The sequence below is a fragment of the Aethalodelphis obliquidens genome, unplaced genomic scaffold (genome assembly GCF_003676395.1).
Source record: "Aethalodelphis obliquidens isolate GAN/ISIS:26980383/991018 unplaced genomic scaffold, ASM367639v1 scaffold7, whole genome shotgun sequence".
In the NCBI taxonomy this organism is placed as follows: domain Eukaryota; kingdom Metazoa; phylum Chordata; class Mammalia; order Artiodactyla; family Delphinidae; genus Aethalodelphis; species Aethalodelphis obliquidens.
The window spans coordinates 49,470,037-49,495,295 of NW_020837951.1; the positions used below are offsets into that span (position 1 = coordinate 49,470,037).

General features: G+C 43.9%; 1 protein-coding gene and 1 long non-coding RNA gene across 4 annotated transcripts in view; one reads left to right on the plus strand and one right to left on the minus strand.

Moving 5' to 3' along the window:
• Window positions 1-25,259, plus strand: part of APBA1 (amyloid beta precursor protein binding family A member 1) — a 236,225-nt gene that overhangs the window by 187,430 nt on the left and 23,536 nt on the right. For all 3 annotated transcript variants that reach the window (XM_027105722.1, XM_027105720.1, XM_027105723.1), the window contains 3 exons: window positions 8,951-9,046; window positions 13,311-13,350; window positions 17,265-17,410. In XM_027105722.1, coding sequence (XP_026961523.1) covers window positions 8,951-9,046; window positions 13,311-13,350; window positions 17,265-17,410 — 282 coding nt within the window. The remainder of the gene's footprint in view (window positions 1-8,950; window positions 9,047-13,310; window positions 13,351-17,264; window positions 17,411-25,259) is intronic.
• On the minus strand, window positions 17,384-21,694 carry LOC113620067 (uncharacterized). Its single transcript, XR_003432646.1, has 3 exons — window positions 21,540-21,694; window positions 20,619-20,743; window positions 17,384-18,549 (listed from the first exon to the last, which is right to left on the minus strand). It is a non-coding gene; the product is annotated as an uncharacterized LOC113620067 (long non-coding RNA).

Sequence of the window (25,259 nt, forward strand, 5' to 3'; positions counted from 1 at the left end):
ATTAAAAAAAAATATGGACGAGAACCCTAGCTATATGTGGGTACAAACTTCCACATGAGCACATAAGTGCAATGCTGCATGTGTCCAGAACCTACTGTGTATATAAACCTGTTTCCTTTTTGTGTGTCCTTTTTCCTCTGATACTAGAGGATTGGTGTTCATGCATCCTTCCATGTATTCAACACACTTATTGAACTCCCGTTGTATATTTCATGGGGAATCCCGTATTAAGCACTTGAAGAAGAAAATGTAAATTAATCATAAATCCTGCCTTCATGGTGCTTATTAAAATATTGTTAATTAAAATATTATTCAGTAGCATTAGAATTTTATAAAATATAAGGGAGAAAGTGATGCACCATAAGAATGGCACAGATAAAATACAAGCAGCTCTCATAGGAGAGGGATTCCTTTCACCTAAGAGAATTGGAAAGACTCCATGAAAGAGTTAACATTTGAAATGGGCCTTTGGTGTGTTGTGGACATGTGGAGTTCAGACAAGAGCATCAGCAAAGGCTCTGAGCAGAAACTCACAGGTTATATAGAGGGAACAGAAAGGAGTTCAGTTTGGCTTGATGACAGAGAATAGGAACTGGAAGGGTAGAAAATGGTAAAGAAATTAAGGCCAATCCTTGGATTCCTTGAGTGCCAAGGTAAAGAGTCTAAGATTTATTCTTTAAGCAAAAAGGAACCACTGAAGTTTTTGAACTGAGGGGTGAATTGCTCAGAGCTTGTTAAAACTGTCTTTAAAAGTGAGAGTAAATAGGTGCTTAGTGAGAAGCCTCTGGATGTCTTAGTTTGGGCTGCTGTAACAAGATACCGTAGACCCAGTGACTTAAACAACAGAAATTTAGTCCCCACAGTTCTGGAGTCTGGGAAGTCTGAGATCAGGGTACCAGCATGGTCAGCTTCTGGTGAGGGTTCTCTTCCTGGTTTGCAGATGGCTGTCGTCTTGCTGTGTCCTCACAGGGTGGAGAGCAGGGAAAGAGGAAGCACGTTCTCTTGTCTCTCTTATAAAGGCACTAATCACTTTCATGAGGGCCCCACCCTCATGACCTAATTAACTCCCAGAGGCCCCACCTCCTAATACCATCCCACTGGGGGCTAGGGTTTCAACATATATGTTTGAGGGAGACACAGTCTGTAACACTGGTGAAGAAGGTTCATGAGTTCTTAGTGTTTGGGTCACATGTAGTGTGTCGACTGCTTGGTGACCTTAAAAATAAACTTATTCTCAGGTTCTGTGAGTTGCTCCATATCTAGCCTTTGTTGCAGTGAAATTTTCCTTTGGAGGGAATGTGTACTTGGATCCACGGGTACTGAGACTTGTTAAACTTGGCTAGAGCTGGCTGGGGTCTTTCACCAGGTGTCCTAAACAGTGGAGTATCTCGTTATACATAAGCTGTGTTCTCAACTAACACTAGAGCAATGCATATGCACACGGTTCTGTTTTGTAAATCAATCACCATAATAGCATCATGCTCAGCCCTCATATTCCTCATATTCCGACCTTGAATGGGAGACTGTGGGCATGTCAGAAATTGCATACAGCCATCGTGTATACCCCCCAACCATAGCCAGTAATGAGCTGTTCTTGCCAGTATACAAGTAAGAGTCTTGGGGCTTACAAATTAACTTAAAATCTTTGTGGTATGATTTTTATAGAGCCTTCTGTGTGCTTTTTAATTTTATTCATGAATAAAATGTTAATAAGGAAGGAAACGAGATGAAGAAAACATCCCAGTGGGTATGTCTTGTCCTTGTGAACACTCTCCCATAGGGGTGAAATCACTTTTGTTACTGTTGGGATCTTAAAAGACTTATTAAATATTGATCAAGTGCATTGTGTGTGCCCAGGCACTGAGCTGACCCTCTGTGTGCTTTGTCACCAATTAATCCTCACCTCAATCCCGAGAGGCAGGTAATTACTGTTTTCCTCAATTGTCAGGAGAATCAGAGAGGTTGGGAACCTGCTCAGGGCCTCAGCTGTGAGTGGTAAAGCCAGAATTCACACTCAGCTCTGCCAGATGCTAGGGCTTGAGCAGTTACAGTTAACCCCTTCGGTATCCTGAAACCTCAGTTGCAATTTTACTTGTTCTGCCACAATACAAAATAAAACGCCAATCTTTTTCAAAGGAGAAATGTTAACTTGTGTTCCCTGTAATCACCTATACTTTTGAAAATAGACCCTAATATTGGAAAGCCAGGTCATGATGGCTTTGAAGACTAGACACAGTGTCTTAGGAATTGATTTTTTTTTTTTTTTTTTTTTTGGTGGTACGCGGGCCTCTCACAGCTGTGGCCTCTCCTTTGCGGAGCACAGGCTCCCGACACGCAGGCTCAGCGGCCATGGCTCACGGGCCCAGCTGCTCCGCGGCATGTGGGATCTTCCCGGACCGGGACACGAACCCGTGTCCCCTGCATCGGCAGGCAGACTCTCAACCACGGCACCACCAGGGAAGCCCTTTTTTTTTCTTTTTTTTACTTCTGCCAACCAACAGGCTTTGTTCAGGGCCTTCCAAGTACCAGACACTGTGGCAGGAAAGGCTGTGTCTTCTCCACTGGAAGCCTTCTTTGACCCAGATGGTCTCTCCTCCCTCCTGCTCTTGACTCTTATGGCAGCTGTCATGTCACATTTTAACCACCAGAGGAGAGGGAGGGGTGTCCCAAAGGATCCCTATGTAAGTGTACCTTCAAAGGCCTACTTAAAATTAATTCACTTACAACAAAGACCAAGGTTTCAAGTAAGAATGGGGAGAAAGGGATTTGATTAGAACTTTACCTTGAAAGACAGTACTAAAAAAATTACAAACATAAGCTTAGTTTATCTTTTGACTAACAACACGTTGGTTATAATTTCATCTATATGTGAATTCTTAGAGAAGTATTTTTTCATTTATTTTATTGAAGTATAGTTGATTTACAATGTTCTGTTAATTTCTGCTGCACTGAAAAGTGATTTTTATGCATATATGTTCTTTTTCATATTCTCTTCCATTATGGTTTATTACAGGATATTGAATATAGGTTCCCTGTCCCTGATCCCAGTCGGACCTTGTTGTTTGTCCATCCTATATATAATAGTTTGCATCTGCTAATCCCAAACTCCCAGTCCATCTCTCCCTCCCTCTCTCTCCCTCTCGGCAACCACAAATCTGTTTTCTGTGTCGGTAAGTCTGTTTCTGTTTTGTAGATAAGTTCACTTGTGTCATATTTTACATTCCGCATATGTGATATCATATGATATTTATCTTTATCTTTCTGACTTACTTCACTTAGCATGATCATCTCTAGGTCCATCCATGTTACTGCAAATGGCATTATTTCATTCTTTTTTGTGGCTGAGTAGTATTCCATATACATGGAATTGTATGGTACATACCACATATATGTACCACATCTTCTTTATCCATTTATCTGTCAGTGGACATTCAGGTTGTTTCCATGTCTTGGCTATTGTGAATAGTGCTATGAACACAGGGGTGCATGTATCTTTTTGAATTATAGTTTTGTCTGGATATATGCCCAGGAGTGGGATTGCTGGATCATATGGTAACTCTATTTTTATTTTTTTAAGGAACCTCCATACTGTTTTCCATGGTGACTGCACCAATTTACATTCCCACAAACAGTGTAGGAGGGTTCCCTTTTCTCCACGCCCTCTTCAGCATTTGTTATTTGTAGAGTTTTTAATGATGGCGGTACCTCACAGTAGTTCTGATTTGCATTTCTCTAATAATTAGCGATGATAAGCATCTTTTCATGTGCCTCTTGGCCATCTGTATGTCTTCTGTGGAGAAATGTCTATTTAGATCTGCCCGTTTTTCAGTTGGGTTGTTTGTTTTTTTGTCATTGAGTTGTATGAGCTTAGAAGAGAAGTATTGACTTGGGGAGCTGTAATTTTTCTCAAAAAAAGTCATTGAATCGTACAATAGAAGAACTGCCTTCAGTTCACACATGACTTGCACAGCATGATCAGAAACAGTCCTTTCAATCATAAAGAGGACCATTTCAGCAGAAATATTTAAAGACTGTTTTGCCAAGGGCCTCTCTTTATTATCAGATGTTCAGATCATGCTCTTTTAAAGCACCTCTAACATTGTCATCCTTCCATTTTTCTCTTGTTAACTGGTGTAACTCCACCAACTTTTCAATGGTCCATAGTGGGTCTGAGCAGTTCTCCAACTTTGCCACCTTCAACTTTCTGAGATTCTGCTTTTTCTTTATTTATTTTTGCAGTATTTGCACTTCTACTCTGCAGTGCAGTTGTTGTTTTGTTTTGATTTTGCCTAGAAATGCCAGATGGTCCCAACAGTCAACAGAGACCAGCTGACAAAGACATGGACCAGGTAGATGCTAGTGTTTTGGAGGGAGGCTGTTAAGGTGGACACTAACCTTGCGAGTAGTCAGCTCCATAGTGGCTGTTTTTATGTTATGGTGACTTTTATTTTTCTCAGGGACTCAGAGACATTGCTACAGAGGACACGCTGCATTTGCTTGTGGGTCTGTCTGCCCTGCTAGATCAGGAGTTCCTTGGGCACAGTCAGGGATTTGGGCTCCCCAGACACTGTCTGTACTTCATGTTAAATAAATGAGTGAATAGCCCAGTTCAGACTCACTTTTTTGTGTCTTTTGACTGGAATTCCTCCAAAAGTCTTTCAAGATCCCTGTACACCTCTCCAGATCACAGCTTTACTCTCAGTCCTGCCTCAGTCCTTAGGCCTTTCTGAAAAGAACGCTGCCCGTTTGGAAAGAGCCAGGGGCCCTTTACCCATGGTTTTGGGGTGTTCCTATTACCATCCTGTCAACTTTTCTGGGTGGTAATCTTCTCTTCATGCTGATGTCCAAGGATGAAAGAGGATTAAGGGAAAGGGAAGAGCAAACCCCTCAACCCTCTAGATTTTCCACCTTAATTCAGGAAATAGTTATTAAAGTGCCTACATTGTGCTTCTTCCATGAGGACAGTAGGCCAGTGACTCACAAAGAAAATACCCTCTGGGCAGAGAGTAGGCAGTTTGTCACCAAGTGGGGCTCCGGTGACTCGTCCCTGCCCTTCAGCTCATCTCGCCCTTCCCTGCAGAGCTGTGCTTCCCTCCCTGCCTCTGTTTCTAGTACCTTCCACCTCTTCCCTATCCCATCCCATCCTGCTGCATGAATACCATCCCGTTTTCAGGATTCAGCTGAAGCAATTCCTTCCCAATATAGCATTGCTGATAGACACCCCTCCCCTTCTGCAGAGAGACACCCTCCCAACCCTGTGTCTTTATGTATGGATTCATATCCTAGCCACCTGGCACGACGCTGACTTTACGTGTCTCCTCCCACAACCTGGAAAGGAGTGGGGGACAGAACCACAACATCGTTTTCCTCTTTGTTTCCCTGGCCCAGTGCTAGGAACACAAGGAGGCACTGAAATGTCTGTTGCAGGAATAAATTAATAGTAATTATTTGTGCACTGGTTTTTTCCCCTTCGTGCATAGCCTGAAAATTCCAGGAACTGTTTGTCTCTCACCTCTACCGCCAGCCGTTAGTTTGCCCCAAGGAGATGTCCAGTTGGAATGAAAATGGATGATTGGCTTTCCCTTGGGATGCTATTGCATCCTTAGGCGTAAGATCGGGACTGTCCATCTCTTGTCCTGGCATTGAAGAGCCTAAGTCTTAAGACTGACAGCTCTGCTTTGTGGAACCCCAGAGCTGTGGGAAATCTGCTGGAACGTAATTTGCAGAAGACATATTGTTGAGCTTAAGGAGACCTCCTGTAATTACCAACACAGGGAATTGTTGAGTCATCTTTGAACACTACCTCCCTAGAGACACCCTGTGTGGCACTTACCTTTGTGAATTTCCAAGCCCACATTTGCTTCCCACCCTTGGTCTCATTTGCCTAAAACTGAATATCTGTTCAGTAACCCAGAAGGCATGAGACTCCAGACAGAAATATGTAATGATAGTTTTTATTTTTTGCATCATTTTGTTGGTTAAATTTTGCCTCCAGTACATCTTTGAAATATAAAAAGTATTATCCAATTTCTGGTTTTCTCTCCACTCTTGAGCATATAACAAGGCAGAAGTTGAATTGATCTTAACACCCTTGTTTGGACTCCATGGAGCCTGTGTCTGCTCTGAAGATGTTTGTCCACCTTGACTTTGTCAGCAATGGTGTGGTGGGTAGTGGGCTTCCACCAGGTAGGGTACTCTCTTGTCTGGGGACAGTTTTTGCTTTAAAGGAGCTTAGCTGGAGCTAAGGTCTGAGTCTTCACAGGCAAAGGCCACTTCTCTAGTTCAAAATGCAGATGTAACATTCTACACATAACAGCGTAGAGGTCTTATATCAGAAAGAGGCTTACCGCTGATCACTAAAAAAATGCAAGAGAGTAGTGGTTGACTGCTTTCTGTGCGAGTTGGAAAACATGGTAAGGCTGGACACCCCACTGACATCAGTTATTCAGTAAATGTTTACTGGGTGCCTACTGTTTATAAGACACAAGGCTAGGAACTTGGATTATAAAGATGAATAAGACAAGAGCCCTCCGGAGAGTTCTTGGGAGAGGGGAGGCAGACACATAAACAGATAATTACAAAACCCGAAACATGCCATCAGGGGAGAATGGTACCTTGAATAGAGTCTGAGAAAGCTTCAGCAAGATGAGTGCTTTCGAAGGAGAGAATGAGGGAGAACTCTCTAGGTGGAGGTCAGTAACGGCACATGCAAACAGAAGGAAGCACAAGGGGCCTCATTTGCATGCAGAAGGCTGGGGCATGAGTGTCTGAGGGGAAGCGCCGCCTGAAAAAGGCTGGTGTGGGTCCCCTGAGAACCTCGGTGAGAGCAGTGCCCACCAAAGTCACATTTGTGCCTCTTCTCCAGTGTCCCATGGTGGATGCCTGGGACTGGTCATCGAGCCTTACTGTGGGGTCTGACCTGCCTCTTCTGCATCCCAGCCTGCTCTCCAGATAATCTGTCTTCTCACATCATCTGGCGATGACCTGGTGCTCACAACATTGCAAAGACTCCATTTTCAGAAGATTTGCAACAGAAAATAATTAGAGAAATAGGCACTGTGGGATACTTTGGGAGCATTTATTTTTTCAACGAAGGTGATATACATGGCTCTCAAACCAAGCAATTAAAGAAAAAGCAGCTGCTCTAGCTTCCCCAGGGACTAGACCTTTAAAATTTTTGTGACAGAGAAAATTACTTGGGGAAAAATAGACATAAATGTCCAAGGAAGCTCTTCAAGTTTGAAAACCTGGGAAAATTTAAAGGCATTAAATTATCATGAAAACTTGACTACATTAATTTTGAGTAGGCCAGACACAGAGCTAACTCAGCAAGTCCCCACTAACTCTCTTGGGTGCCGAATGAAAAATTCTGTGTGTTCTTTTTAAAGGCACACGGGGCACCTTTCTTGTGTCCAGGGACCGTGGGGCTTGGGTACTTCGTGTCTGATGTTACCCTAATGCTCATCCTCTTGACTTAACTGCGGAGCAGCTGATTTCTGCATGTGAGTGTTGAAGAGACTCATTGGTCCTCACCTCCCTGCTCAGGATCAGGTATATCGGCTCACGGGAAACAAATCCAGGCTTCACAGCAATAGACTGGGATGGTACCACATCTGTGTGCATAATACTGCATTTCACCATATCATGCTTCAGTTCATTTGGTGTTTCCTGTCATTAAGACTCTTTGGAAAGGATTTATTGTTTTTATGATTTCACACAGTGCTTGCTGGGGCCCCCCTTGTATGTGAACGTGCCCCCTCCCTTCCTGAGCACCATTGCTCTGTGGGACATTCTCCCTTCCCACGCAGAGGTGTATTACTGATGTCTCTGTGCCTCTGCTTCCCCGTGAGGTTCAGTCTCCAGAGGTCAGAAGCAGGTTCTAGCTATTGCTCGTGTGGTTTTGCTTTCTTTACCCAGAACATACCTCTCCTCACTCACAGCCCCACGCTTCCTCAGAGAATAGGTCCTTGACTGGGTTCGGTTTTATGCCTTCTATCAATCATCACCAACAGACTGTGAAGCTGCATGTTCTTCCTCTCAGAGGACCATGGCTACAGAATTCGTAAGCATCCCTGTGGCTCACCTGAAGGTTCTCTTCATCCCCCCAGATTTCAGGAGCATGCAGAATTGTTTGGGAATCAGCTGGGAAGGGTTTTCAGCGCCTGCACTATTCCCATCCCTGTGCTTGTTTTCTTTCTTTGGTCATTCAGTCAGCAGGGCTTAAAGGGCGCTGGCCTGGAGCTTCAAATCCATTCAAGCAGGACCTGCACAGGGAGCCTGAGCCCATCACCAGGTTGGGGACTATGCTTTCCAAACCTTTTCTATGCCTTATTTTTAAACATACCATTTAACAAAGAATTTTTTAACTCTTCTAGGAGTATCAAGGTAATGTTTTTTGGATGCCGAAATATCTCTGTGTTTTCAGTGGCCTCTGGATTATATCAGAATATTTCACAGGGGGTGTGGTTTCCAGTCATCAGAATCAGTCCCAGCTGCCTCTTTAAAAATTCGTGTTTTAATTTTTCCCTTTCCTTTCAGGTAATCTTGGGCAGGTGATTTTATAAGACATTTAGCACCCAAAGTCTTTTGTTTCCCTCAGTAAGAAAAATGTTTTAAAAACGGAAACATTTGAGTATCACTATTAGCTTTATTCATCTAGGGCTTTAATTTTGATACTCAGCTTTCGCGATGCTTGAACCCTTGGCCTAAGGTGGGGGGCCGGGTGAGGCTGAACTGTAAGGGCTCCTTTGGAAACAGGGCAGGGATCTAACGAAAGCTCGACAAATCCAAGCCTTCTATGTACATTTGGCAGTTCCTTTCCAAGAAAGTTTTCTCACTGCTGAAATGTGCTTCAGATATGTGCACCTCTGTGTCCCCCAGGGCTGGGCGGTTCACCCAGTCCCTCACTCTGTGATGCTTACTGTGATTTCCTCTGCTGTCTGTGTTCCAGTCCCCGTCTCCTGGCAGTTCCTCACCCCTGGGTGCAGAGTCTTCGAGCACACCCCTTCATCCCAGTGACCCCACGGAAGCCTCCACAAATAAAGAGGTAGGGTACCATTTTGTTTCAAAAGCCATCAGCCCGTTCTGTCTTATTCTGTTTCTGGTTTATGCTTTCTCCAGCCTCCAACAGAGCTGCTGACCCAGATTACCCTGCGGAGAAAAATTCTGATCTCTCCAGCGTGGAATTCGGTGATAAAGCCATGCCATCCAGTTTGACAGCCGCTAGCCACAGGTGTCTATTTTAATTCATAAATAAAATGAAAAAGTCACCTCCTCAGGCACACCAGCCACATTTCAAGGGCTCGGCAGCCACACGTGACTAGTGGCTATTGTACTGGAAGCGGAGATTACTGAACATTGCCATGATGGCAGAAGGTTCTCTTGGACGTGGGACATCAAAAGCTCTGTTTAGCAGCATCCTTCCTGGAGGTGTTATGAGCCTCAGTGCCATGGCATTACAGTTGCTCTGTGGTTTGGGAAATGGGCTGGTTTCTTAAATACTAATTTATTTCAGGCCCAAGTGAAATATCTTTCATGACAACAGGATGACTGCTTGTTCTGGCTTACCTGGGGTGGTCCCGGTTCACACCTGTTGTCCAAGCAGTACACCTGGTGAGCACCCCGTCTCACGTTTGAAAGCAGCAGTGCTGTCCAGGAGAACTTTCTGTGATGCAGGGAATGTTTTACTTCTGGACTGTCCCATATGGTAGACACTACGACGTGTGCCTAGCAAAGCCCTTGAGGTGTGGCTAGTGGCACTGAGGAAATGAATTTTGCATTTTATTCCATTTAAATTAACTTAAACAGCTGTGTGTGGCTAGGGGCTGCTGGACAGTGCAGCCTTAAAGTGTCTCTTTGGACAGCAAATTGTATGGTCACCCTACTGATGGAGGCCATGCTGAGCACTGGCAGAGAATATTGAAGAGAGAAGATGCTGCTTTGCTCCCACTAAGGGTTCTGGGGCTAGAAACGGGCAGGTGTTTTTCCCCTGAGAGGGAGCCATTGCTCTCTCCAGCACCTGTTGTCCTTTGACACCTGACTAACTGCTACCCTCACCTACTTATGAACTCGCAACAGGTAAACACTGGCCTGCACCATCATCTGTGTGTGGGCTCAGCTCATTCTAAATATAGATGCTGCCTAATCAACACTGAGGACAGGCGTTAAAGAGCTAAACCACATATTGAATGATTGTCTCATTTTTCCTTCCTTTTGCTAATAATTTTCCATTAAATTCAATGGAAGAAAGTGACCTCCATTTTAACCTGAGTGGCAGATCGCTTCTAAAAGGAGTCTTAGTTAAAATTTACCCTTAAAATATCATTGAATTCACATACGTTTGCCATTAAATATTCATGCAGGGGAGAAGTATTTTTTTCATTAATCTATTCATATTAAACCAAAAAAACATGAGGAGACCTTCTCTGAAACGGCACCAACATTAGAATTTAGATTTGAAATATGCTTTGTCCTTCTCTGGTCTTCATCAGGCCACAGGAACAGGAGTAATGGGCTTACGGTTTCTGCTGGCCCTGCATCCTACAACGTCACCTTGTACTTTATTCATAGCACACGAATAGGTAAGAACAAATGGCAAGAAGAAAAGCCACAGTGATAGTAACAGTAACGAGAGTTACCATTTCTTGAGCATTTATGGCATTCAGGCACCAGGCCAAGCAAGTCACATAGTATCTCATTTAGTCCTTAAAATACTTCTGCGAGGTAGGAATTAATGTCCTCATTTGTTAGTGGAGGAAGCTGAGAGGTTAAGTAACTTACCTGAGGTCTCAGATCTCACATGTGGTAGGGCCAAGTTTTGAATCCAGAGCTCCGGAGAGCCCAGGCTCTTAACACCAGAATCTGCTATCCCTGCGATGAAGAGTACTTGCAGGTCACACACTGAATGGACAGGGTAGCTTGATATGTTATTATTGCAGTTTTCAAGCCTCTGGGCTCTACACATGGTTTATGTGACCTCCTGGAACATCCCAAAGATTTGGCCTTTAAGTTCTTGAATGTGGCTTTATTAATTCTTGAATGTTAAGGATCAACTAATGTTCATCTCTGTCCACATGTGGGAAAACACAGGGCTAATCAGACATCTGAATATTCAGCGTTTGATTATTCATCAGATATAATAAGCAAGTTTCTCATTTGGCACACGTTTCTGCATATCTTTAGAAATAACGATGAAAATCCTCTTTGTGTGCAATAATTAGAGATTAGACACTCTTTCGTTTCACAAAAGTCTTTAAAAAAAAATTGACTACCCCAGAGATTAAAGAAAGCCAGTCATGAGTTCATGAATAGAGAATAAGTGAATGTACCAAATGCCCTCCGTTGTGACTCTAAATAAAACAGCAGCTTTTAGAGCCATAGACTAAAGCAATTCTTTTGTAGCATCTGCTAAAATCTAAATCTAATAGCCCAAGAAAATATAAATATAAATTGGCTTCTTGCTTGTACCTGGAGGCTAAACCATTTTGATTAGATGAAGTAAAGCCCTCATTGCCCCTAGATGCTGAGGGCAAGGACAGGGAAATGGTTGGGGAATAATAATCTAAAAGTCTTTGGCTCTTACGAAGAAGCTAGCTTTCATCTGCATACCATGAAGTTACGGATTTTTTTCCTTAAAGCAACAGAGTTTAAGCCAACAGGCACTCAGCTGGGCCTATCTTCTCACTTGAGTAAATGGAAGGTAAAATTAATGTGAAGCACCATTGAAATTGGAGTCCTCTTTTCTCCTATCCACGTAATCTTGACTTTCAGTAGGTGTGCCTCTTTCCATAAATGCATTAGCAGCCAGTAACTTTTCATTCCTGGTGATCTTGTGTCCTTAGTTTCTTTAAAGGTGATCCTTTCTGAAACCAGAAACCCACCCTCTTTGGTGTGAGGAACCATTTCATCCCCGTGAGCACATCTGCAGCAGGTTTACTGAGATTGATCTGCGTTGTGTATTGTGTGATTAGTGTTGAATTCTTGTCATTGTCCTGGATTGAGTTTAGAGTCTTAAAATGGTTTCTTCGACTGCCTCCAATTTTTCACATAACAATTAACACTAATATTTTTTAGAAGGTTGTGCAAATATTAACTAATTAATCATTCCTTAGCCATTCCCATCTTCCAAGTGAAGAGCACTGTATAAAGTGCTATGATATGGAGTTGTTTCCCATGATATACCAGCCATCATCTAGGGGCCTTCAGTCTTCGAGTCCACTAGGCACCTCAGAGTATACCATCAATTCAAGTCAACCTACTGAGTTGCTATGTTGTACTAGGTAGTCTTGTTCTGAAATGATCACCTAACACCTGGTAGATTCTTGGCAATGAAAATCTTTAGGTTTTTTGAAGATAACCCTTGGCCATGCAAACCCTGATTTTGCCCATTTTAGGGACTCTTGTCTTTTACGTTAGCTCTCCACTCTCCTGTAATGCTCTCATCACCCTGCCCTAGACATACCAGCTGCAAATTCTGTCACTGGTTAGAGCAGGAATGAATTACCTATTCTTATTCCACTGAGAGTTAACTCTAGGACATTTGCTTGTGAAACGAACCAACTGGTAAGTACTGCTCCTCTGAGAGCTAGCATTTAAACTGCCATCCAATCAGGTTCTAGAAGGTTTCTAGCTGATTACATCCACTTCCAAGGATGCTTTGGGAGACTGACCTTTGCTATGAGGTTTTACTTAGTATAAGAAATTCCAGGGTTTTTAAATTACCTCTTTGTTTATTGGGTTCTTATTTTAAGGTAACGCAATAATAACTTATGTAATGGAGTTTTTACACTAAAATACATCAGTAAGGGGTGAAAGGAAGAGATAAAACTGTAGCAATCATTTTTAGCACAGTTAGAGATCAGTGCAGCAAAGACATAAAGTGGAATAAAGTTCTCAAAGGGAATTCTTAATTTTAGCATATAATCATTTCATTGGTGCCTTTACTAATCAGCAGTTTCTCACTTAGACACCCAAATTCTTAAGAATACAAATTGAGTCCTTTTTATTGCTATTAATGATTATGAATTTTGGTCCATGGGTTATTTTTTAAGATGACAGACATCACTCTGATTGCAGAATGTAGGATTTTTAGATTATCTAAAATATGAATGGGTGGTTCTGGGCTTTGGGTAACCTTTAATAATAAATGCATATGTTTATTCACACTTCACTTTTTGTAGCCAAAAATGGTTGACAACTGGTTAATATCGGTCATTGGTGATGTATTTATTTTTCATGTTGCACAGATGGCTATGTTAATGCATTTTTCATCATGCTTTGCCCTTTTTGAAACCTCTTTGTCTTAATTGCAGTCAAGAAAAAGCTTGGCTTCATTCCCAACCTACGTCGAAGGTAAGAGCTGAGAAGGAAATATTGAACACCGAGTCATTCATGAATCTTCTAGCATTTTGGGTATTGGAAGCCCTGGGCTGTAAGACGATAGTGGGGAAAAGAGACCACAAAGTCACCTATTCTCAGTCTTAAGTCTTAGAATCTTAGACTAAAACAGCAGTAGCCCTGAACCTCTCAAAGACCCTTCTCCCTGCCTTTGCTGATTCTGTCCAGGAGACTCTGAGGCTGGGGGCTTTGCCCAGCCTAGAACTGGCCATATTGGATCCAAAACCCAAGTCTCCTTATCTCTAGTCCAATATACCTCTTGCATCCATCAAGGCCCATTCAAATGGGAATGATGTTTAACTAAGGGAGAAATTTTGCTCTTCATTTAAAAAATAAATAAAAAGACCTTCCCAGTAATTCCCGTCTCTTGCTTGGATGAGCTAGCGATAGTAACATTTATCAAGCTCTTTCTTACTGTCTGCCAGGTACTGTTCTAAGCACTTTCTATGTAATAACTAATTGAATCCTCACGTTGATCTTGTGAAGTGGTTTTTATCATTATCCCCGTGTTATGCACGAGAGAACTGAGGCATGCGGGGTGTGAGCAACCTTCCCAAGATCCTACAGTTAAGTAGCAGAGACAGGCTGGGAACCAGAAGTCTGACTCCACCATTCTCCCTGTAATCAATATCCGATGCAGTGCCTTTGTTTTCTGCCACACAAATGTTGATATTATGCAGGTTCTATGGATTCTGGCAATTTGCTTGTAGTTTGGTGTTCCTGGCAATATCTTGTCACCTAGTTTTGTTGTAAATATATTCCAGTGGTCTTTGGTTTCCCTATCTAGTTTCTTTGTTTTAGGTGGTGATTAAGAGAGAATAAAAAACTATGCTACTACGACCATCTTCTTAGAACCCTCCAAAGTAGTTTTTTAATGCTAAACAAATTATGTAAATGTTTGTCTAACACCCTCCTCTGACTTCTCAATTCATTTATAATAAAATTACAATTTATTAACCTAAAAAAAAAAAAACTGATGCAGTACTGCCACACATGGTTGTGCAGGTTGTTCACTGCACAAATGTATGCTGTCAACAAGCCTGGTGGGGCCACAACTCAATCCAGGCTAGACATCCCAGCTTGAGGTCAGGCCACACAACTGGAGCGTGCTACTGATCCTCTACCAGGGAGGACAGCAGATGGTTTGGGGGGCAGGGTAGATTGTCATTCCCTTGAAGGAGGATTTTCTGGGGGCCAGAGGATGCCCAGACATCGTGTCTGGGCTTTGGATCCTGTGCATGAACCGTTGGTGTGTTCCACTGCCCAAGAATGAATTACCTGGATTCATAAACCTACCTGAACCCTTGGGCCTGAAGCCCAGGACAAGCTCATAGGTTTGGTTGTTACTCAGGTTTCTTTCTTGAGTAACTTGGAAATTATTTCCACCATCTTTGCAAAGCTCCAAAACTCCACAAGAGTACCTTGGGGAGTTTTCAGAAGTTGACTGTTTCAGAATAGTCAAAACTATTCTTCGTATCCATTCCTCTAGGCCTAGAGATTTTCAAGCTCGGCATTAACATGAGTGTGAAGATATAACGTGTGTGCTCATTCACCCACAGAGCAGCATAAAGGCATCACTGAAAAGGAAAACCTGCAATTCTTTGACTTAGGACCATTATAACTTTTTTTTTTTAACTTTTAAAAAATCCACTAGCACTGAGCCTAAAATGAACTTATGAAATTCGGGCTGTTTTTTGTGAGCGTAATACCGTGACATTTGATTTTAGTTTCCCCAGAGGATAATTGACATAAGATCATATCTCAAATATATATTTGTTTAGGTCCAATATTTCTGTCTCTTGGCTGCCTGATATTTATACAGTCACTTAAATATTATCTGGATTGCTTTTAAATATATCTGCATATCCATACTCATTATGGTTAAAGAAGGATCCTTTTCAGTAAATAGAGCTAAATCCACTGATGAATATATGATATAGGAAGTCCCATAGAGAAGATGTTGCATTTTTGTTTTTCTTTCTTTTTTTTTTTTTTTTTTACGGTACGTGGGCCTCTCACCGCTGTGGCCTCTCCCATCGCGGAGCACAGGCTCCGGACGCGCAGGCTCAGCGGCCATGGCTCACGGGCCCAGCCGCTCCGCGGCATGCGGGATCCTCCCGGACCAGGGCACGAACCCGCGTCCCCTGCATCGGCAGGCGGACTCTCAACCACTGCGCCACCAGGGAAGCCTTGTTTTTCTTTTAACATTCATTATTTTCACAAAATAAATGGAAGCTTTTTAAAAGTTGCTATTCCAGGTGAGACCTTTTTTCCCTCAATACCGGATTGTCAAAAATGATTATGTTTCTGTAACATTATAAATCTATCGCTGGAATTTGAGAGAAGACTGATAAGCTCTTACTTTTTACAAGGCACAGTGTGGATCCAAACTTGTCCAGGTATTGTTTTAGTTTGACAGCGCTTCCCTGCTATATACCTAAAGTTGTACATTGTAAATAACCTGCATCCTTCTCACATCTATAAAAGCTTCAGGGTAGGAAGGGTGTAGCTGTTGAGAAGCATGTAAGTGACTGGTATGTGGTGGAGGCAGCTGTGGCTGTGGATCACTCAGTGTTTATCCAGAGTCTCAGAAAGATTGAGAATCAGAAAACGAACAGGTTTCCTGACTTAATTACTACACACACGCTTTGTGGAGGCCTTTCCTAAAACATTGTTAAATTTCTTTTTTTCCACCACCAACTTGGTTTTAGGAAAATGAATAGATTACTTTAAGGCTGTACCCTGATAAGTAGCTTATCGTGGGAAGCAGCTGTTTAAGCTCAAGATGAGCTGGATGTGTAAGGATAAAGATAAAAACCATTTCAGATTAGCTCTCCAAAAGGAAAAAGCAAATTGTTTCCATTTCAAGTTATCTAATTTACGACGCTGAGGTTTTAACAGTGGGTTAAAAAGTATATTTTAGTCTTTCCACATGTGGCATTCAAGCCAAAGAAAATACGTATATTTTCATTGCAGAATTAAAATGCCTTTCTTAGCACATCTGTTGTAAAGTTATATATTATTCCGAAACATGTTTTAATTTCCAGTAGGGTTTACAGGTGATTGTGGTTAGAATCAGATGCCCCCATTTTAAATATTTAAAACTAAGGTTTGATTTAAAAGGCTGGTGAATGAGAACAGAAAATTCCAATTTTCCTTGGAATTGATATGTATGTAGACGCAGGCCGGGAACATTGTAGCCTGTGAGTCAGCAAGGTTAGCAGCATGAGACCATGGCTTTAGGGTAATGTCACCTGTCTTGCAGATTTCAGGTTAGAGGCTATTTTGGGAATCCAAACATTTGGCAACAAATACTCATTTTTCTGATTTATAAAATTTGTTTCCCCCATTATGGATAAGATGGAAGGGGGCGATATGCATGGGTGGCGAGTAAAGGAACTGCTGTAAAATGAGTTTTTCTAATAAGACAGCCTTCTGCTCACCTAACCATTTGTACAGCAAACATTTATTTGATACCCACTGGGTGACAGACACTGACTAGACACGGGACAGCCAGAGATGACTGTGACGAGCTCTTTGTCCCAAAGAGCTCGCAGTCTAACAGGCAAAACAACATCCTTTATCACTGAATTTTATGTTTCATGTTTAAATAAATATTCACATTGTTTCTCACAATAAATGGACTGGGTGAAATAAGCTTCTCTAGGAAGAACTTGTTCCTTCTATTTGCAAATGAGGGCTGAGTGAAGGTAGACCAGAGAGATGCTCCAGACTCGCAGGTTGATGCACCTGCTCAGGGGTCTCTGGAACTGGCCCACCTGTGCTGGAGGTGAGCGGCGGGGGAGAGGTGGTGTGATCGGGGGGGTAGAGCGTGGCTTCACTCACCACTGTGGCTCTGTGTGTTACAGTTCCTGGACCTTGTGACCCTGAGGACTTGATCGATGGAATCATTTTTGCTGCCAATTACCTGGGCTCCACCCAGCTTCTCTCAGACAAAACCCCCTCCAAAAACGTGCGCATGATGCAGGCCCAGGAAGCAGTCAGCAGGATCAAGGTGAGGGGGCGCCGTGTGCTCCGAGGGGGGCGGCGGGCAGATGTGGGCGCCTGAGCCGGCCGTAGTGCTCACCCCACACCTCACGACCCGAGCTTAGAGGAGAGGAGATTGAGGTGATGTGGCAGGCAGTGCTTATACACGTATACACGTACCTGCCAACAGTTCTAAACAGAAAAAAGATTTCCAAAGTATGCTGGAGTCCTGATGTATAAATGCTACATAATTTGGTTGTTCTTAATGGCCAGTCTTGAGGAAAAAGTGATAAGCTTTGAAAAGTTGAAAAGGTGAGAAAGGATAACATTGTAAGTATTATATTTCCAGTATAATATGTGAGAGCTGTATCACCGTATTTCCTTGTACAGTTAGAGACCAGTGACTAAAACGTCTGTGATACAGTGTGGTTCCAACTAGCTGTCATTGCATTCGAACCGGTTGATCCTGTTCAAGCTAGATTGAACTGGCTTGCTTCACCTAAAACGAGCCATTTGATCAGATCTACCCTGGCTAGTCTGAACCAAGTCGGTGCAAGGGTAACTCAGTGCAAACCAGTCATAACCTGTTTGAATCTGCCTTATCAAGATTTAAAAGCAGCGAGCCTATATGATCCCTGAAGAAGCACTTTTGTCTAGTTTAAATCATTCACAGCTAGTTTGAACCGGCCAGAGCTGGTTTGATCCCATGGAAATGCAGAGCTCTAGACTCTCCACCACGATGCTGGTGCCACCTAGAACCACGCACAAGCCAAGGGCGACAGCGGCCCTCATGGTGCCATCACGTAGTTCAAGTGCAATTAAGGGCCACCAGCACCTAGAGCCCCTGAGGCTGTTTCCACGTAGAGCCACAGGCATCGCATCACCGTTGAAATCAGAGCCGGCTGTTTCGAGTGACTTGGGATAGGTTATGACTTCCCAGATTTGGTTCTGTCTGGTGTCCACTGGCCGGAATCAACTCCCTCCTCAAGGGACCAGTCCCTTTTTCATGTCTTCTCTCTCACACATCCCCAAGTTCCGTCCTGGGCTTCGTGTGGCATGTGGAATGAGAAGCACGAGTAGAAGGCCATACGGGAGAGTCCTTTACTGTCTCCATCAAGGGAAGGATATTTCTCGAGCACTTATGAGTGCAAGGCTGTGCGAGGTCCCCTGAGGGAGGGAAAATAGTGATTTGTAAAGTGAGATCCTTACCCTCAAGCTCAGCAGCACAAATGAGAAGTGAATCAAGCCAGCGCGCGTGCAGGGGGTGCCAGAGGAGGAGAGAGGGGTGTCAGGTACTAAGGGCCACAGGAGTGCGGAGAGACCTTGAGAGACGAGATGCTGCCTGAAAGCCCAAGGGAGGGGAGAGCAGCAACCACGGAGGTCACAGAGGTCACACGGCAGGGGCCGTGCTTCTGGTCCTCCGGTCGGGGCTGATTCCCATCTTATTCACATGCCCAGGCTGTGCCATGCCCTGAATATTAAACACGGTCATCACTGGCCCTTCCCTTCACTACCCATCACAGCACAGTAAGCCCACACTGCAGCTTTTGATAATATTATCGACATTTTAGGAATTAGGATGTGTAAGCCAGAGAGTAATTTACAGCTACCTCTTACCCCCAGAGATGCATCTTATCCTGCGACTCCCAACAAGACAACTCCCTGACAATGTATCAAGCTGACCTTCCTGCCCTCCGCATCTTTCAGACTCAATAATGCTGCTGGTAGAACATCAGGTTCCTGTTGAGCTGCCCATCCAAGCTTGGCCTGATTCTTTTTCACTGTCTCCGTTATCATAAAGAGGTGACAGTAATACCCACAGATGTCCCCACAGCCTTCTCAATCTTAATTTAGTATCTCCCAGGCACAACGTTCAGAACAAGAACGCACAAACCTCTCTGAGAGAACAAGCTGCTTTTCAGGCATTGTCCTGCCTTATTTCATACAGAGCAGAGAACTTTAAAAACATAGTCTTTATGGACGTACTTCTGACCCCTCCTGTCCCACAGTTTCCAAACATGTTATGATTTTGTTACATTAACATTTGCTAGGTAAACCCCCAGGGTGCCAGATGGTGAGCAAAACGCCACAAGAGAAATTGAGAAGTTTATGAGATAGAGAAGTTTATGACTCACAGGTCCTGGAGGAAGTACCTGCACACCTGGAGGGGCCACGTGGGGAGGTCAAGGCAGGACCTGGGCATAAGCCTGTCTTTATTGGGGTCTGTGGGTGGAATGCTTTGAGGTTGCCAGACTAAGGTCGGATTGTTCACTTCAAACCAAAATGGGGTTTTGGTGAGCTCCATGGGGGTCTTACCTAAGGGGCGCCAACGGGGAAGGCCCTGGGAGGCAGGGGGAGACTTGTTCACAAGGGCCGTCAAGGGGGTCCTTTCAGGAGCTTACATTTGCGCATGACTCTGCGGGCTGCTCTCCACAGCATTTGCTTGCATGAAGGAGCCAATGTCACTTTAAGGCCCACGCCAGCTGCTTGGCCAAACCAAATGGACGCTGAGGCAGTAATACCGTGGAGTAACTTAGCTGAACTCTTAACCCAGCACTTAGTTTCCCAGGTTAGTGGTACTGTTAGCTCCGCCAGCGTCAGTGGGCGTGCAAGGACCCGGCGTGGTTCTCTGACAGACGGGGACCCCAGTCAGAGAACCATGTGTTTGGAAATGGGGTGGTGCTTTTGGTTGTCACAGTGTCTGGGACATTTATATTGGCATTAGTGGCCAGAACCAGAGATACTTGATACCCTGTCATGTCCAGAACGGAGCCACATGACAAAGATTTATCTCCTCCAGAATGCCAGAGCACTTCCCTGTCAAGGAACACTACCCGGACCCATTCAGATAAATCCTCCAGAAGAAAGCAACAGTCCACCCCCAGATAGTACTGAAGACCCCTGAGACCAAAAACTGCATGTTGCTTTTAGATGAGTTTTTCCTAGGTTCTGTTTACTGGCCTCCTGACAGGTGCCCTTGACTCCTGCAGCTAGAGTCTCTCTGTCTTTCCACTGCCCTGTGACACGTATGTGTACTCAGTGACCTTGAGGGGAGAGCAGGCACAGACGCATCACCTGAACATAGAGCGGCGCTTAGGAAAGACGCCGCATCCCAGTACCAGATCCTGCCCAGTGCCAAGTGTTCTGTGCATTTTCTGATTTCCACAGTGGTTTCTGACAGTGTTTTTTCCCCTTCTTTAAAGTGCAGCTCCCTAGTGAAAAACCAGAAAGCTTACTTTGAATCTTCAAAGGATTGGTATCCAGAAGTTCCACAGGTCATTTGAACAAAAAATTAGATGGCTTTGTCGATCAGAACAGGCAACACAGAGGCTCTCTGATTATAAATCCATTTTAGACCTGCCTAGAGCAGAGAAAGCATTTGGAAAACGTATATTTATTTTTACAGCAAATTACTCTAGTGTGAGGAATTCATTATAGAGTAGTAAGATTAAACGGTTGCATTTCATTTATAAGTATCGTTTCACAATGTGCTTCTTGCATCTGAAGGAACTGTTGCCTAACATTAAATATTTTCTGCCTCATGTTCCTTTTACACCATTTAAACGCCTGTCAGATTGTTTGCCTTTACACCCAGCCTGACGCTTTTTCAAATTGTAAGTGGAGAAGGCTGCGTCTAGAACCCATGGTTTATTTCCACGCCCCCTATAAAGTTACCATCAGGATCGTGCACAGAGACTGCATTGCGTGCACAGGGAACCGAGGGGCCGAGAGCATTTCTCCAGATCACTCGGGTGGTCTCAAGGGGAGCGTGCACTGCGGTGCCCACACAAGCTCCCTTCTCTGAGGGAGGTGGTACCACGCTTTTTCCTAAAGAGAGGCTGCCCTTTCAGGAGTGAGTTACTCTGGGCCACCTCTAGAGACACGCAGAACAGAATGAGGGTGCAGAGTTTATAGCCACGTCCATCCAGGAAGGAAGGGGGAAAAATTTACTTGGAAGTCCATTCAGTAATAACCTCACCACAAACTGATGAGTAATTCCTGGCTTGGTGCTCTCACCTGCACAGAGACAGAGGAGTTTCCTCCTTTCTTTTTCCGATTCCTTCTTCCCTTCCTCCCCGCAGGGATCCCATCTTGCCCCTCTCTTTCCTCTGCCTGCATTGTTTGTTTGACCTGACGTGGATGCCAGTGAGACCTACCTCACCAGGAGTCCAGTTGTGGCTGTGTGTTTTTGGTGCTTTCTTTCTGAGCAAGCACTGAACCTGACGTTTGGGTTTCCATTTCAAAGCAGGCTTTAATTTCTGGTCTGTCCATCAATTACATGGTGCCTGTCACTCACATAGCAGCAACCGTGCACTGGAATTGAATAATGATACTGAATTTACACTTGGAGTCTTAAGAATTATGATTTTCCTAATTTAACAAAGAATTTATAGGTTTATTTGCCAAAATGGGAGGCGAATTTGGAGTTGTGGTTTGGCTAGATATGAATTTGGCTCAAAAAGCAAACTGTCCCTGTGCAGGATCCTGTGATAGGCATCTTAGGAGATAAAAATCAACCAATTCCTTGACCTTGAGAAACATGCATTTTAATAAGGGAGCCAAGAAGAGTGTTTAGGTAACAGTAATACAAGGCAGGCTGAGGAATCTGAAATTAAAAGACATTTCTATCCACCAAAATGTAAGAAATAAGGTGCATCTGAATGCAATAGCGGAATTACAGGACATCTGCCATTTTTTTTAAGTTTTTTTTTTCATCTTTGCACCCTCCCTAATATATTCTTTCTGCCTTTGTTCCTAATTTTTGAGAAATAGTAATATCCTTCCAGGAAGCTTCCCATATGATTTAGAAATGCATTAGAGCAATGGTCCTCAAAGTGGGACCTGGGAATTTGTTAGAAATGCAGATTCTCAGGCCCCACCCCAGTCAGAAACTCATGGGGGTAGAGACCAGGAATCTGTTTTCATAAGCCCTCCAGGAGACTGTGATGTATGCTATAGTTTGGGAGCCACTGCCTGAGAGACGGGTGGGTCATCCAGCCTGAAGGAGCCTCTGTTCTCCAGCTGTGCTCCGCACGTTCCGGGCAAGCCGAGTGCTTCTCGCTGATGGGGTTCCATTGGCAAATAAGCGCAAGAAACGCTGCCAAACGGATCTTTTTGGGTATTTGCCACATGTGTTTTCCTAGTAAAGGCTCTGAGAAGTCCTGTACTGAGGAAATTTAATTCAGTTTGTTTAACCAGAAGCTTCCACAATTACTTGAACGCAGAATGCATTATCGCTGTGGTGGTACCTGATAGTCTTGTTGCGAGGATTCTTTTAAACATGTTTTAGGGAAATATTCTGGAGAGAGCTTTGCTCTACATGCTATCAGTATCAAAAGTGCACTATGGGGCTTCCCTGGTGGCGCAGTGGTTGAGAGTCCGCCTGCCGATGCAGGGGACACGGGTTCGTGCCCCGGTCTGGGAAGATCCCACACGCCGCGGAGCGGCTGGGCCCGTGAGCCATGGCCACTGAGCCTGCGCGTCCGGAGCCTGTGCTCCGCAATGTAGAGGCCACAACAGTGAAAGGCCCGCATACCGGAAAAAAAAAAAAAAAAAAGTGCACTATGCAGAGACAGCCCCCCGCCCCAGCCCAGGGTGGGAATCCTGCCTTAACCCTACCTAGAGAACCAAACGGAAAGCCAGCGCAGCTAGCTCACTCACCTCCCTTCCTCTCACTACATCTCGTGCTTTGTTCCACCCTCATTCCCACTTCATTCTCTGCTCCTCAGCGGGAAGACGGGGTGATGTGCTAAATTCTGCCTGAGCCGTAGAAACTGCTTCATGTCCATGCAGAGTGTGGTGTTTGTCTCCATTTTCTTTCTCCATTTGTGAAGCTCACAAATGGCGTTTTGATATTTTTTGGTCCATGCATTTTTGTAAGAAGCATGCATTATCAAATATTATTCTGTCTTTACTAGCCTGCCCCAAAAGATCAGATTTTCCCATTCTTTTATAGAGAGATTTTCTTTAAGCGTTAAAAATTATGATTTAATTGTAGAATGAAAATTTCTATCAGTGTAGCATTGTCTAAGCCATCTGATTTCCCATCTGACTTGAAGTCTGTGGTTGATAAAGACGATATTGACACTGGTAGCAGACCCTTCACGTACATGATCTCATTTACTCCTCCAAATGGAGGGGGTGGGGAATCCTGTGAGGTAGGTATCATTACCCCCATTTTACAGACAGCCTTAGAAGTTTATAGATGAGAAACTTGTCCAGATGGCACAGTAGCAATTTGGAATATAGAGTGAGATTTCCAGGGTTTGAATATCTCTTCTGCCACTTAATAGCTGTGTGACCTCGGGCAAGTTAATTAGCCTCTCTGTGCCTCAGTTCCCTCTCCTGAAAGATGAGGATAATGTAGCGCCTACCTCACAGGGTTGTTGTAAGCTTTTACATTGGTACACATGAAATGCTTAGAAGGATACTGGCATATACCAAGCGCTCAGTAAATGTCAGCTGGGGAAAGAAAAGCTAGAATAGCCAGGAGGATCCCCGGCATAACTAAACTTGAAGGGTCTTAAGAACAGCAAATATCCAGTACACATTGCAGATCGAGTGATAGGATGGACGGTGCTGCAGTATGTCCTGTGCACCACAGCCTGCTGGTGGTAAGCCATAATCAGTCTCATGAAACACGAGGATTTAAATGCATGTTGTCACTCCCTGCTTCAAGATGCATCCTGGCCTTAAGGCTCTCTTAGACCTTTCTCTGCTGTTCCAGCTTCTCATTCTGACCCCAACCCCATCATCATTTCCAATGTTATGTCTAAATTTTTAATTTGTTTCAGGGCACTTGAATATCATAAGCGATTTAAAGGTGGTGTCACTCTAAGTGCATAAAATATTTTTAGCTTCATAAAAATTGTCTCAGAATGCCTTTCATGAAACTCAGTTTGCCTTTGGATTCTCTTCCTCATCACCCATTCCAGTAAAAAACAGAATGTGGGCATTCCATGGGTGGCAGACTTACTTTCCTTTGAAAAGGGCCCTTTCAGATCACTCTTCCTGAGAGTGAAGAATTTTGACCAATAGCTATTAGGTTTTGGTATCAAAAATCATGGAAATTTATATATTACTGCCATAGCATTCAGGGGAGGTAGTAGAAGACAAACAGATGTTAGGATCTCACAGCAGTTGTTTATCGTGAGGATTATAACTGGTGCAGATCAGAGCATCCCTGGCAGAACGCTGAGATTCCACCCAGTAATCTCTGTGGCACAGCATCAGCACAGGGCCACTCCTCAGATGTGCAGGTATTTCCACCGTCATGCACAGTGGTTAGGATGATGCTTGCAGTTGCTGCCTTCAGACTTTTCCAGAGTAGGCTGTTCACCTCGAACTCACGACCAGCAGTACAAGCTGTGGGGGGGGCTCTGTGGGAGTGGGGCTGCCCTAGTCTCCTGGTGCACCAAGATTAGCCATTTGGTGTTTGGATAGCTGACTCATCGAGTTTAGGTAGTACAGACAACACATGTAGTCACTAATGAAATAGTGACACGCTGCTGAGAGCAAGAGCTTTCCCACCAGGTGAGTACCAAGGATGTGAGGGAGCAGCTCTCCCTGTACCCCACCCCCATCCCCACAGCAGTTACGTGGTGTGGCCATTGACTCACCATCGTTTGAGTAAGATCTGTGTATATGTACCAAGCCCTACCAAAGCCAAGAGGTTGCCCCCTGACATAGGCAGACTATAATCATCTAACATCATAATCATATAAGAGCAAACACAAATAGAGTGCTTATAATGCACCAGGAACTGTTGTGAGAGCATTGTGTATACAGTTGACCCTTGAACAGCACAGGTCCCCTTACATGTGGGTTTTTTTCAGTAGTAAATACTGCAGTACTGTATGTTCCAAGACTGGTTGAAT